We start from the raw sequence: 16,093 nt of genomic DNA, 5'->3' as shown, positions 1-16,093 counted from the left end.
ATGAAAGACCTGACCTTGGACAGAACACTAAATGGATGAATGAATATTATATATATCATGCCATATGCCACATAGGTATATCACAGTGGTGTCGATGAAGGGGAAATAGAAATGCCCAGGCTTCCCCCACCAGTACTTCCCAGGTACCGTACCTGCTCTGATCTGACGAGCTATGCTACAAGGAATGGCTTCAGTGGCGGACACTCAATGTCATGTACGAATCGTAATAATGTTTACAAACTTTATGTGTATTTGTAGTACGTAAATGTAATACAACAATATTAAGACTACAGCATATCAATACAATTATTCTGTTTTCTCTGGTGGTGATATGGGGGTCTTTGCAGCTGCGAGCCGGTCAATATCGGGCTGTAATTTACTAACACTTACACGCAATGTTGCAACTAGGTTAGAATCACTTATCCTCGATCTTCTGTTGTTCTTATTGTTATTCATAACTGAGAAGAACTGCTCGCAAACATGGGTTTCTTCAAACATGGCTAACATACGAGAGGCGAGATTCTTCAGATTAGGATACAAATATTTACCAATTAGTCTCCATAATTCTATCCCTAGTTTTCCACTGCTTCGTATCCGTGTATTATTCTGCATGTCAATGATCTCTAGCTGACAGTTCAGTGGAGCTTCTTTGGTTTGACTGCAAATGGATTTTCAAATATTAACATTTCCACATTCATTTCATTGATGTTATGAAACCTGGTTTCAAACTCAGAAAAAATCATTTCCAGAACAGGTTGGTATTTCGTAATAAATTAACCTTTTGGTTTACTAATGATTGAAGATGATGTAATTCTGCCTTCTGCAGCTGATGCAACCATAGCTTCAGTTTACCCATAAACGACCTACTGGCATCTGCCATATCCACGATGGAGCGGTTTTTCCCTTGTAGAGCTCTATTTAACCGAGTTAAATGATCACACAAATCCATTAAGAAGGCAAGATCCAAACTCCACTCGCTATCGGGTATTTCGGGGATGGCAATATTCTGTCCCTTTAAGAAGGAGTCTACTTCCGCACGGATATTGTAGAAGCGATGAAGCATATGACCCCTGCTTAGCCACCGGACTTGGGAGTAGTAAGTTAAATAGTCATAATCACAACATATGTCGTGTAAATATTCTTGAAATTGTCGATGCCGCAGTGAATTAGCTTTAATTAAATTAAGAGCTTTTACCACTACTGACATTACGTTCGCTGAATTTGCTGATTTTGAACCTAGTGCTTCTCTGTGAATAATATAGTGTACCATTTTGACAGAATTTCTAGATATCCCTATTTCATTCAGAAATAATCCACCTATCATAGAGGGTGCTCCGTCCGTTGTTAATTCATTTAAAATACTTAGCCTAGGAAGAACGATAGTATAGTGTCCAGAATAGCAGAAATCAACTCCGACATAGAAGACCAATTAAGATATATGATAAAAGGTCTTACGTGGTACACATTAGCCTTAGACGAGTGCACTGATATTAAGCGTACAGTACAATTAGCTATATATTTTAGGTAGACAATGAATTAAATGTATTTGAAGAATTCCTGGATCTAGTACTCATAAAGGGACACACGTCAGGTGAAGATATTTTTGAGGCACTGCACATGGTTGCTTGCAAGTATGAACAATCGTGGGAGAAATTGGTATCATTAATCATAATGGGACAAATCTCCTCTGCTACGGTTACAAATAAGCCTTTTGCGAATTCTCCATCTGAAAAGGGCTTGGTGTTTTCAGCTATCAGTTTCGCAACTCTATAGCTAGCACGCAGAATATTGACGGGTGAAATTTCCTGCTGGTCACGTGTTTTCCTACTATAGAAAGTCTTGTTTAGTTCATGGAGTTTTCTTTTCCATTATGTACCTGACAGACTAGTACCATATTCTTGGTAATGGCTACTCCTGAAATTTATGTTGATATTGTACCTTGATAGTACATTCAACGTTTTAGAACATATTAAAAACATGGTTTATCTTCATGAAGCTCAAAAAAGAATTCTTCCTCCCACTCGACGCGAAACAGAGCACTGGACATGTTCAAGCAACGCCACAGGTTGTTATTATATCAGGTGCAATGATGCACGACGTGATTGACAGACTATAGTCCGCGACAGCTGGCAGGTCCCCTGCTTACGTCACATTTCGTGGAGGGGGTGAACAGAGGGGAAAGCACCGTCGTGCGCTAAACGGCATGACTGGTATATCATATCATATCATATCATATCATATCATATCATATCATATCAAGTAGATATATTATGTATCACATCACATGTGACATCCTATATATCACATTTTCTAATATCATATAATCACAAATTATTCCCACAGAGATCATCTTCACTGGATTTCGCTTATGAATGTTTTATATGCCAAGAAACCATAAGAAATTCCTGAAGGCGGCTCTGATTCCTATTTGTTATGGCATAATGAGACGAAAAGAGAAGATGTGAATGAAGTAATTCCATCAAGTTTAAATTTTATTTCATAATCAAAATTTCTCTATTGATACTTTTCAATAATGGAAAATGCTTTCCGTATTTCATTATGAACTATTACAATAGGTAGCATATTTTCACATCTAACTCGAAACAATGTATAAAAATACTGTACAAGAAACTTGCATTTCATAAAATAGATGAAAATATAAATTTTTATTACATATCTAATATAATTTCAAGAATATTAATTCTAACAGTGTTATATGTATATTTTCATTGGCACATTTTTCTGTTTAATAATAATATTTCAAGTTGTAACATTATCAATAAGCAGCTTCTAATTCGATTAACTAGTCTTTTTTTAGCTGCTGTTTCTGCTATGCTAGAAGAATTCCGATACTGCTATTTGTATGCATTGTAATTAATGGCATATACACTTACAATACACAGATGTCAGAATAAAAAATATTGACATCTTTAACCTTGGATGTTTGGCTTCGCTTTTAGGACATCCACCAACACTAAAGGAGTTGAGACAAGTCTTTATGTACCAGTACCAGGATCCCAATTTTTTGAGTTAATAATGAACTCAAATGGCAAATATGTCTTGTAAAATTAGGATCTTAACACCAGCTATTTCTTTGTTTTTTGGTTACATCTTAGTCAATTGCTTCAGTGACAATCATGTCTTTTTTAGACTGTGAACAGTAACACTAATCTTTTGAGTTGCTTGCATATATTGTCTGTTTTATATACAAACACTTGCATAGTATTCAGTCTATTAGTGTGGCATTCAAGTAAACTAGAGAAAATTGCAAGTTCTTCTTGAAGTTGGTGGTTTCTTCATGACAGCTCTGATGGCTTCCACAAACACATCTTGAAGACCTTCTCCCTTAATGGCAGAGCACTCAACGTATCTTGCTGCACGTATCTTTTGTTTCAGTTTCTTTCCTTCAGCAAATGAAATACATTCTGGATCATCTTCTCGTAGATCTATTTTCGTACCTGGTGAAATAGTACAGAAGTTAGTTATAAGTATGTATCAGTATTGGTACACATTTTTAACAGTCCCTATTTTTAACAGTCGATACTAATGATTTTCAATCATTTTATCAAGTGGCCCAGTCTGAAAGTTATGCATCGTACATATACATCTTGATTACACAACTTTTAACATTATATCACTTCAGAATATGTATTATATGTCTTTCTCGTGTTAGATTTTACCGTACCTGTTTAACATGTTTCAACTGTTATTGGCCTTCATCAGAACTGGTTGTTGCTGGTCTTGGCGCCTTTTGTTTTGTTTTCTGTGGGGGTGTGTTTGTGTAGTCCAATGTGGAGTGAAAGAGTGTGTGTGTTCTGAAATTGAGTTGTGAATTGAGAATTTCATTTGGATGTGTTTTTGTGTATCTGTATATTTCGTATTGTTCTAGTGTGTTTAGTTTCTGGCTTTTTGGTTGGATGTGTAGAATTTCCATGTCCATACATAGCACAAGAAAACGGATACAACCCCAACATAATAGACAACATAATACGAAAGACAAAACAATCACAAAAAACATAAGAATACAATACAAACACAAGAACACAAAAAATACATCACACTAACATACGAAAACAAAAACATATACAAGATTGCAACCTCATTCATGAAATTAAATTACAACATCGCATACAGAACAAATACTCTACAAAAACATCTCAACACACAAACAACACAAACAAATATAACCACACAGACGTATACAAACTCAAATGTAACACCTGCAACAACTTCTACATAGGACAGACAGGCAGATCATTTCAAACACGTTACAAAGAACACATCACAGCCATAACAAAATTACAAAACACTTCCACATATGCAGAACACATCACAAATGCTAACCACACCTACAGAGATATCAACACAGACATGGAAATTTTACACATCCAACCAAAAAGCCAGAAACTAAACACACTAGAACAATACGAAATATACAGACACACAAAAACACATCCAAATGAAATTCTCAACACACAACTCAATTTCAGAACACACACACTCTTTCACTCCACATTACACTACACAAACATACCCCCACAGGAAACAAAACAAAAGGTGCCAAGACCAGCAACAACCAGTTCTGAAGAAGACCAATAACAGGTCGAAACATGTTAACCAGGTACGGTAAAATTTAACACGAGAAAGACATATAATACATATTCCGAAGTTATGCATTGATCACTTTGTCGTCTTAGATTTTGATCATCTATGTTGCACAAGAAGGTATTGGTAATGATTGTGCTGAATGTAGTGGTGATACTGTGGTATTGGTGCACGGGGAAACGGAAGTACTCCGAGATAACCTGTCCCTCAATGCTGTCCTTGTTCAACAAACATTACACTTGAACTTACTGGCATTTGAACCCATGGATACCCAAAGCTCTAGGGTCAAGTGCGTCCAGTTTCTTAAATAATTGGTATTATAAATGTTGCTTATAAACTACAAAACTTAATGCAGAGACGACAAAGTGATGTATAGTAGGCCTAATAAATAATAATGAAATAAGAATGTAGTAACAATAAGATGGAAAATATATTCAACAGCCGTTTTACCTACAGTAAGTCTGTGTAACAGATCGAACCTCGGTCCCTATGGTGATATTCAGTAAGCTGACAGAACTAAGGTTGGGCCTTTGAGTCAAAATATTAATAATAACTTGCAGATTTCATATTCTAGAAATGAGTAATTAAGACGTGTCACTTTTGTTTGTAACAATAGATCCATTATACTAACTAGCTATCATAAATAAAATTCTTAATACCGGTACTACACATACAATTAAAAAATATATTCAATATATTTTGAATGAATATGAATATGCATAAATCTTCCACAAATCTTGTACTGTACAATTTTATTAATATAATCATTGTGAAAGAACACTTGATTTCTGTGTAATCAATAACTACTGTCAAAACTTTTTTTCTTTGGAGTTTATATCACTCACAACAAATGAAATTTGGAAATGTAAAATTTCCATTGATATAATTTCGAGTCTTATTTAGCCTATATTATTTATTATCAGATTTTGATTAGATCCTACTTGATTTATAAAGAGAAAATTTCTATGATCTACAAAATATAACCTTAAAACATTTAGAAAATATTTATTCACCCCAAAACGATAGCAAGATTACCGGTATTTTAATAATTTTCATATAAACCTATCTCAATTTGTGTGTGCCCCTAGGCAGTTCTTAGTACCAGTAATCATTAAGTAACTTGTCACATTCGACCTAGTTTTGAACATCTGATCCTTGTAATTTTGTTCTATGCATTGCAGGGAACAAAAGAAAAATACCATCCATTGAATTTCTCATTGCTAACATCCTAGATTAATTATAAACTTTTAAAATCGAACCAATTACATTTACGAGCATGTGTAGTAACTTTTCAATATCGCAGGTATAAAACTTTTGGTGTTTTTTTACGTTCTGGTAGACATGTGACAAAATACCGGTATATACAGTATTTTCTTTTTTTCCATATAAGCATCGGTACCATTACTATTCAATGAGATAAGGAAAGCAGTTCGAGTAGTATAAGCTAACTTTACCAGTTTTCGTTTTGAAAAATGTAGTCCAAGAAAATTTAAAGCAAATTCTAAACTACCAGTACTAGTACTAAAAACAAAGAGAGTAATTAAGTAAAAGTGGAAAGAAAAGATCATGTATCAATCAATGTACCATTACACTTTTGTATCCAGGTAGGCATTACTCTGATCAGATTTATAAAGTAGTTACCGGTACTAGTACAAAATAGATTGAAATATGGGCCATGTTGTTACTTTTGTGATAAAGTTATTACTAAGGTACCATAATTTTTTTATGTATGTTATGCGTAGTTCAAGTTTAATGCCCATTAATACAAAAATATAAATAGTTCTAAACATTAAAAAATTTGAGAGACGGTATTTTGGGATATTCTTTAAGTGATATTCTTAAAATTATCAGAACCATTGTTTGATAAATGTAAGAGATATGAAATTACCGGTACCTAAAACATTATCTGTACCTGTAGGTACGTAGGTTATACATCCTTGATAATTTTAAAGAAGTGTAACCTATGGTATGATAGATATTAACAGCCCAGTTTAAAAGAGAAACAACTCAAAATTTGAAACTGTATTTTAAAGCTTCATATTATTGTGAAAAATCAAAGGACCATTGAAATTACTCAAAATTCCATTAATGATGCTTTATATATACTATAAGTTTCAAATTAGAGTGTATTAATTGGATTTTTCACACCAACATGAAGCTTCAGAATTCAGATTTCTCAAAACTTTAAATTTTGAGTTGTTTCTCTTTTGAATTGGGCTGTCGATATATTCACAACATTAATTTGCTTCTTTTGTAAGTGCATAGTGACTAATAAATATTCACTAATAAGTATTATTTAGTGTGTTCTTGATGACTAGTTTTAACATCCTTTGGATCCAGTTTAAAAGTGGTCAAAAGCAATTTTAAGAATTAATAATTGAGCTATTGGGACAATGTTAAATACAGAAATATAGATGAATGTACTTACCAACTAATACAATGGGAACATGTGGCATGTGATGTTTCAGCTCAGGACACCATTTTGATATCACATTTTCGTAAGAGGTTCTACTGGACACAGAGAAGCATAGAAGGAAACAATCCGTCTGGAAGAAATTAAATGTATATTTACTTATAGGCTACATATTATTTTAAATTAATACCAGTAGCTTTTCAACTGATTTACTCCAATTAGTTTAGTAGTAGACTATTTAATGGCTTAGGTGGATGAAATACATACATAAAAGAGCTTAAAAATTATGTATTTGTTAATAAAAGAAAAGATTACGACACTGAATGTAAAAAGTTTTTCTCTAGCACTGTGAAGTAAGAGGAGAGAAATTTATAGGGAATAACAGAGTCAATTACATTCTTCAGACCTTTAATATATTGACTACTACGAAACTTAAATCATCACATAGGTACGTCACATAATTACTGTAGGTATTGATAGTTTTTCAAGAAATTTTTTGATCAGTGAAAATTAATGAAAATTTTAAGACAATACCTTAAATTACAGATCTGCACATTTTAAAGGTTAGATAATTATTCCTATTATGCTACAGGTTTATTTTATATCTTTACTTTCATAACCCCATTTGTAATTTAAGTCTGAATGAGATTCATGAATAATTATTGTCAAAAGAGGTGACTAGAGACAAAATATGTAGCCTAAATAGGTACCTTCGTATATACAATCGAGATATTGTGTAAATTGTTACAAACAAATGCATGAGAATTTTACAACGTTGATTTTTGGCGACCATACGAATAATTTTCTAGAATGTAGCCTGTTTTTATGTTTGACACATTGTTTACAAAAGGCAGTCTTTAAGCTTAAGCAAAAGGAACATGTCACCAAAGATGCACTACACTGTCTATTAAAGGGATCTTAAATAAACCTGGAAGGCAATCTGTTTTAAATGTTGTCAATGTGAACGAAAAACAAGAAATGGTTGAGGGGATTTGCATGACAGCTAACTGGGGATTAAATGAAGTTAAAAAAAGTAGGACAGGAATCTGTTTTAAATGTGGACGAAGAACAAAACATGATTGAGAGGATACGTATGACAGCTAACTGATTTCCACTAGTGAAAGGCTATCTTGGTACAAGAGGAAGGAATGAAAGTATATTCCGATACAATATGCTTGGAATATACTGGGCAACTTTATTTCTTCGCCAGTACCGGTACTGTTCTGTCCTGTCACATAGAATAAAAACATCAGCCGCAAATGAGTTGCGAGACAATGAATGCTCATTTTGACAACCTGGAGCAAAGCATAAAAAATATTCCACATCGTCAAATTTGATGGGAGCCTAGTTTTGAAGAGGCTATTCAATGAAGAGCTAAACAGTTCCTCTTCTCCACATTGGTCAAATTCGTTTGTAGAGATCTTGAAAACACACATCATCAATACCAGCAGCAGACAAGACTCCAAGGAACTGTACGGAAACCAACCTGGGAAAAGTGTAGCAAAATATCCAGATATTTCAAACAGTAATGGAAGGTACGAAAAGAATGGTTTATGTTTTACTGTTCCACAGGAAGTCTTTTCCAATAAAGAAGATGCAGTAAATACTAAAACATAAGTAGAAAATTCTCAACTCACAGTAGTAAACAATGTAGAGAATTTGTGCTGGTGAATTTTTCTCCAGAAAAGAGATGTGAACTAAAATTTGTGGAAGAAATCAATAATTTTTATAGGAAATTTACACTCTTAATGACTTCGCTGAATAAAATACGAAAAAATGTACTATTTTATTGACATACTATGATTTTTAATTAAACAAACGTTTTCGCCATTTTTGGGATCATCATACTACATTAATTTGTGGTTACAATATCTGATACCTGTACATGATGTGAAAATATCTAACTACATTTTGCATATACACAGTTATTTTTAAGATATTGGTATCTAAAATGTTAACACAAAATCATGGATTGGTAATTATCTGTTAGTGAAGTCAATTATTGTATTGAAATATGTAGGCGGTGTAGGTCTATAATTGGCTTTAGATAATGACCAACCCATGATTTGGTATTAACATTTTAGATACATTATGAATACAACTGTACTTAGATATTTTCATATCAGATATTGTACCACAAATGTAACCTCATGATGCCAAAAATGGCGAAAACGTTTAATTACAATCACAGTACCAGCATGTACAACCAAATTTCTTGGCTTAAAAATCGATAATGTGTTTAAATTGGAAAAATCATATTAAAGAAATTACTCCCAAACTAAATTCAACATGATTTGCTATTAAATCTATGCAAAAGACAGTAAATATCAATACCTTAAAAATAATATACTTTGCATACTTCCACTCGGTAATGAGTTTTGGAATAATATTCCGGGGAAATTCCACAGATAGTAACAATATATTCCTACTACATAAAAGGGTAATTACAATAAAAGGAGGTGTCAAATCTAGGAAATCGTGTAGGACTATTTTAAAAAAACTACAAATAATGCCCATGGCTTGTCAGTATAATTTTCATTAATAATCTTCCTCGTATGTAATTCGTGAAAACTTTGTAACTAATTCAACAGTTCATAGCATAAATACGCGTAAAAAATGACTTTCATACTCCATCTGCAAGTCTATCGTGCTATCAAAAAGGAGTGCGTTATATGGCAGTAAACATTTTTAATAGCCTCCCTATCAATATAAAAAATGAAACTCAAAACTTAAGATTTTTTAGGGCCAAATTAAAGAAGTACCTAATTTCTCACGCCTTCTATTCTGTAGGTGAATTCATGACATTCAACAACGCTTCATGAAATTGATACTAAGATTTTGTGTTGTACTAGTAGACTATATTGTAAACCTCTTCTGTATATATTTCAACTAGACTGTGACTATAAATTAAGACTTTATAGTAGTATTAAGTTTTTTGACTTATTCCATATTCTAGCTGTAATTAAAAATAGGATTGCGGCTGGAAACAGATGCCTTTATGGGTTAAGAACGTGTTTTAATCAAGAGTAGTTAGTAAAAAGGTTAAAATTAAAATTTGTAAAACAGTAATTAAACTATATGGGAGTGATATATGGACCATGTCACAAGCTGACATGTTACTGTTAAATACATGGGAAAGGAAAATATTAAGAAAAATTTATGGACCTTTGAAAATAAACGACATATGGAGAATTAGAACAAATTATGAGTTACAACAGTTATACAAAGATATTGATATAGTTGGCGATATACGAAAGAAAAGACTGCAATGGATAGGGAATGTTATAAGAATGAAGGAGGATAGATTGGTAAAGAAGGCCCTAAATGGGAAAATTGATGGCATAAGAAGAAGAGGTAGGCCTAGAACAAGATGGTTAGATGCTGTTGAAAACTATCTAAGGGAAATGAAGGTTAAAAGATGGAGAAAAATAGCAGAAGATAGAGAGGCATGGGCAACTATTATGAAGGAAGCTAAGGTTCTCAGAGGACCGTGAAGCTCAGGAGTAAGTAAGTAAGTATATTCTAGCTGTGAAGCAATGTACGAATACCATGGAATGTTAATAAATACAATACAATACAATGTCAGTAAACAATAAGTTTTTTCATATAGTACTTCATTCAGGTAAGTCATTAAGATTGTTAATTTCCTACTAAAATTACTGATTACTTGTCACTAGACGTATCAAACTCGAACAACTTCAATAAGAATTGTAAAATAAAATTTGTGGGCTAAGTTAGTAAAAAGGAAGGAGACACTTTTACTGCCAGCTTCCTAAAGGAAATCACGAAGCATATCCACTAAATCAAATATGTGTCATTTAGTGTACAAATTAGGGAAACCTAAAAATCTAATTGTGGATATATGTATATGGTTGTTGACTCAACTGCACTTTAAAAGTAAATCCTACTTGAGTAATAACAGGAATCAGGTTTCGGTACCAAGTTGGGCCAGAAACTCACAGTTGCGCCTTTGCAGAGATTGGAAGACACATATACACAGATTACTGAAAATCTGAAATTACGTAATCTTTACAAATAACACTGATTACTTACGTTGGGATATGACAGTGGTCTGAGCCGTTCGTAGTCTTCTTGTCCTGCTGTATCCCATAACGTCATATTAAAGTCTTGACCATCTACAGTTATGTTGTCTGCATAATTGTCGAATCTGTAAAAAAAAATGTTGCATTGTTTCAGTTTTGTTAAAAAGTATGTGATATAAGAGAGTTCTGGAAGTTTAATGAATTAAAGAAAATCAGAGTCTAGTTAAACAATGATTCAATTTACGTTGACACGAGATAAGTTTGGGCCATTTATATCAATGGCAGGGAGTACTAGAAATTAGATAAAATTCTAAACGAAAGGAACACAATTTACCAGACCGCATAGAAAAATAAAGAGGCATTATTTAATAATTTAATTAAAAACTGCACCACTTTTCGGGGTGTCCAGATATGATACTGAACATCAGTTTAGTGAAATAAAAGACAATCATCCTATTACTATTGATTAGCATTTGAAATTGTACCGATATTCTCATACTCATATTCCTACCTATTTAGCAGATTACGTAAAACAATCATTTATAAATTTGTCATTATTCGTCGTATTTTACTTATAAGTACGTATTTTATGTACAGTTTATTTAGCTCTTTTTTGAGTCCACCATCCAATATGGTATTACTGCCTGGGATGGAACTTCAAACATTTCTTTAGGTCCTCTAAATTTTATTTTACAAAAAAGAATAATAAAAAGCTGCTTAAAGATCTATTGATTATCCTTCTAAACTCATATTTTCTGAATTTAAATCTATAAGACTGAACAATTACATAAATATATATTATTCAGTGGTGTGCGGTATCGTGACATGAAGGGAAGTGGTGCCTGTATGTATGCCATTGCTCGACTAGGCTTCGATGCCTGTTGCCTACATACAATGTTTCCATGGAATCGTTTCCCCAAAAACGTCATCACTGCACGCCACTGATATTATTGAAGTATTTCCACAAAAATCGTAAGATTGTATACTATTTTCTTAAATTTACAATAATTGATGGAGGAGAACAAAAATTTTTCTCAATGGGAGGTTTAAAACATAGTATTAGTCTAGGACCACGGTTATATTAGGGTACCTAATTAATTCATAATTTTCTGCCCAAGGACAGTCTTTCACTGCAAACCCAGCATTCCCCATCTTTCCTATTTTTCTGCCTTCCCCTCCCCCTCAGCATATGATCCATTTATCTTAATGTCGTCTGATATCTTCTCCTGCTCCAAACTCTTCTCCCATTCACCTTTCCTTCCAGTGCATTCTTCAGTAGGCAGTTTCTTCTCAGCTAGTGATCCAACCAATTCCTTTTTCTTTACCTGATCAGTTTCAGCATCATTCTTTCTTCATCCACTCTTTTCAACACAGCTTCGTTTCTTATTCTGTCTGTCCATTTCACATGCTCCATTCTTCTCCATATCCACATTTCATATGCTTCTAGTCGCTTCTCTTCACTTCGTCGTAATAATGTCCATGTTTCTGCCCCATACAATGCCACACTCCACGCAAAGTATTTCACTAGTCTCTTCCTTAGTTATTTTTTCAGAGGTCCGCAGAAGATGCTCCTTTCTCTATTAAAAGCTTCCTTTGCCATATCTATCCTCCTCTTCATTTCCTGGGAGCAGCTCTGCTTATATTATTCCCAATGTATTCGAAACTGTCCACTTGCTCTACTGCCTCATTTAGAATTCGCAAGTTTACCTTCTTTATTTTTCTTACGACAACCATGGTCTTCGTCTTGTTTGCATTTATCTTCATTCCATACTGCTCACAGCTGTCATTTAGCTCCAGTAGCATATCCCTTAGTATAATCTCCTCTTCTGCTAACAACGCCATATCATTAGCAAATTTTGTGCACTTGGGAAGAGATTAGCGTCCGTTAGCTGTTACTATCCAACTGAAAGACTTTTTTTCGGAAAGAATGATTAGAATACTGTCTACAATAAAGCTCACGACACCGATAAAAAATTAAAATAATAATTCGTAATATGAAGTTCAGTATTTGTGTTTGTGCATTCAAAATTTTTTTCAAGAAAAAGTGTGACTCAATTTTGTACTTTAGAAATACAATTGTCAACTCTCTTTTACTTCCATCAGTATTTAGCTTTATTTTGTTTCCTCCAGTCTTCCATACTTTTGGGTTTTTCCCACCGCCGCCACCACCACCGTAGTAACATTAATAATAATAATAATAATAATAATAATAATAATAATAATAATAATAATAATAATAATAATGATAATAATGATAATAATAATAATAATAATAAATAATAATAACAACAATAACAATAATGAATACTTTGAAAATGGTGCCAGATAGGATCAACAGGTCCAAATCTTGAACATGATGATAATGATATCTAGATATTAACACATAATTATATTTTGTAATAGAAGTTGTTGTTGAAGTCTTTATTATATTTTTAAATTGTAAAGGACTTATCAGTGTATAAAGAGAGGTGAAGTTGCCTAAATTAATAGGGCAAAATATAAAGAAAATTTAATCAATTAAATTGAGGATTAATGTTCAAATCTGAAGCAATTGGGCGAGTTTCGTAACAGAGTCCAAAATTAAACTTAAAAGTGTCTCAGAGTTGAACAAAGGAGTTTAGCGAAAGTAAACACTTCCATAATGAAAATATTTGTATTAATTTCGTAGTGTCTATGCATACTTATATGATAAGTGTTTTAAGAAGTTATCATCTGCATAGAAAATTACTACAACGCCTAAATGTTTGTTTTTACTGACTTAGCTAACAGTATTGTGACAACTATGCTATTCTTTATCGGATGTTCTTCTGTGTTATCAAGAGGAAGGGGAACTGAAGAAACAATATGATTAGGCCAAGTGACCACGTTTCTTATTTACACTGCAACGAATGATTAACACCTGTTGCAACTTAGTCAACATTACGAAGTGTTTAGCAACTACCACTCATGCTGCAGCATTTAAGTAGGAACTCTGAATCATTCTGAAATAAAGAAAAATAAGAAAAAAATAATAGGAAAGAAATTACTGATTACTAGGCATAGGATTTCACACACTTTAGCAACCAATGTACTCAAGAATGCACTAACCAACAAACTTCGGATCTAAACAACGATGTCGAAGCACAGTGTTTGTACAGTCTGGTGCTGATGAAAAATGTTACGTACCTTACAAGGTGCCATCATCCTCGTTGCTTTCGATACGGTAATTACAGTGATTACAGTAATTACATTCGTAAATTTTCAAATGTGAATTTTCTGCGTTTTTCGCTTGAACACTTTTTGTATTGAGAGAAAGTTATTTCGATATCACAGGACATCAATGATTAATAGGATTAATTTTCAGTTATTTGTTCTTGTTTAATAAGTTTATTTCTTACGTCACGCATCGCTGAAAACCCACTATTTTATTGGAGAATACTGTAGGCCTTTTTTCTTTTTTTGCTCGTTCGTAAAGCTGATCCGCCTTTTGTAAAACTTCAGTCATTGATTAACTTTTCTGCCCTACATTTGTAGGTGACTGAAAATCCACAATCTGCCACTTGAATCTGAATATCACATATCTGCCACTTGTGTTAGTAGTTTCATCAATAGAAACCTACATTTCATTACCACTCAGGTTTACATGTTCTCTAATTTTGTTTACAGTTTCTTCATAACAACGGGCAGAGATTTGCAATGGGGTAAATAGTTTTTGTGTAGTGTAGACTCATCCGGGGTGTTGTGATTATGTATTTTTCAAGAAATCCTCGAAAATGTGGATTGAGTTTATTGAAAGGTACATTAGCACTCATAATCGTCTCACACAATTCTTTATTGAAATTTGATTGCACATCTGATTTTGACGAACATTTAGTTGTTTTAGGGACGTCTTCATTTGATTTAAGCTCACTATGTTATTTTATATAATTTGTTATTGCAATGATTTTCAATATCCCGGGTTTTTTCTTGATTTTAGTTCTATTTTGCATACTTTACACAAAATTGTTTCTTCATTTATTGTAAGAACGTCACTTCCATAATCTAAACGTTTCAATACAAATCGAACCGAATGCATTACATTGCAGTTTATAACTACAGTAAGTTAATTTTGCCCAGACTACGTAATAGTACGAGTAAAATAAATCAATACAAACTTGCACTAACCGTACGATAGGCCTACTTGGGTAGCGAGTATTAGCCTAGTTGCAATGAGACTAAAGGTCAGAGTTACGAACTGGAATATACCAACGTGGTGTCCCTAGACTAACGTCACCAGTTATATACTCCAAGATTCAGTAACTTCATAGCTCTCTAAAGGTGTAGGCCTATGCATTCGATGTCTACTGATTACATAAGATAACTCTGAGCTGGACGGGTCATTAAAGGAACAAAAGCGAGAGATCACCGGAGTAGCTCGGTCGGCCGAGGTGCTTGCCTGCCGATCCGGAGTAGCGCTCGGGCGTAGGTTCGATTCCCGCTTGGGCTGATTACCTGCTTGGATTTTTTCCGAGGTTTTCCTCAGCCTTAAGGCGAATGTCAAGTAATCTATGGCGAATCCTCGACCTAATCTCGCCAAATACCATCTCATTATCACCAATATCATCGACGCTAAATAACCCAGTAGTTGATACAGTGTCGTTAAATAACCAATTTTTAAAAAAGCGAGAAAGACTAAAGAAACAGTATGGGAGACTGTTGTACCTTTAAACAATTTTCACATTTTATTTTTTTTTAATTTTGGAAAATGAAATTTTTGAAATGAAAAAAATGGTTGAAATAATTATTGAAGATTTCTTTACAACTTCCTGTGTGTATTTTCCTGTTCTACACATCTATTAAGGATGGAAAAAATAAAATGAAGGGATATATAATATGTTCAAAGGTACAACAGGTTCACGTACCTTGGAACTTACCCTCTTGTAAGTTGGAACACATGGAATATAGGTGGGAATATAGCTGTGAAAACTGACAATCATATTTAAAATGTATTTGCCATTATAAACCATAGCAGGCTTCTATGATTGAGATTTTATTTCCTGGAGGAGCAATAACT

General features: G+C 33.4%; 1 protein-coding gene across 5 annotated transcripts in view; it reads right to left on the bottom strand.

Moving 5' to 3' along the window:
- Positions 1-2,479: 2,479 nt before the first annotated feature.
- The window catches only part of LOC138703391 (ras-like GTP-binding protein RhoL), a 204,237-nt gene continuing 190,623 nt past the window's right edge, over positions 2,480-16,093 (bottom strand). For all 5 annotated transcript variants that reach the window (XM_069831220.1, XM_069831218.1, XM_069831219.1 and 2 more), the window contains exons 3-5: positions 11,072-11,186; positions 7,034-7,151; positions 2,480-3,458 (exon numbers count right to left, since the gene is read on the bottom strand). In XM_069831220.1, the coding sequence (XP_069687321.1) occupies positions 3,256-3,458; positions 7,034-7,151; positions 11,072-11,186 (436 nt within the window). In that variant the 3' untranslated portion in view covers positions 2,480-3,255. The remainder of the gene's footprint in view (positions 3,459-7,033; positions 7,152-11,071; positions 11,187-16,093) is intronic.

Source organism: Periplaneta americana, chromosome 7 (assembly GCF_040183065.1).
Source record: "Periplaneta americana isolate PAMFEO1 chromosome 7, P.americana_PAMFEO1_priV1, whole genome shotgun sequence".
In the NCBI taxonomy this organism is placed as follows: domain Eukaryota; kingdom Metazoa; phylum Arthropoda; class Insecta; order Blattodea; family Blattidae; genus Periplaneta; species Periplaneta americana.
Note: the sequence above shows the minus strand (reverse complement) of the source record. Positions and strands in the feature narration are given on the sequence as shown.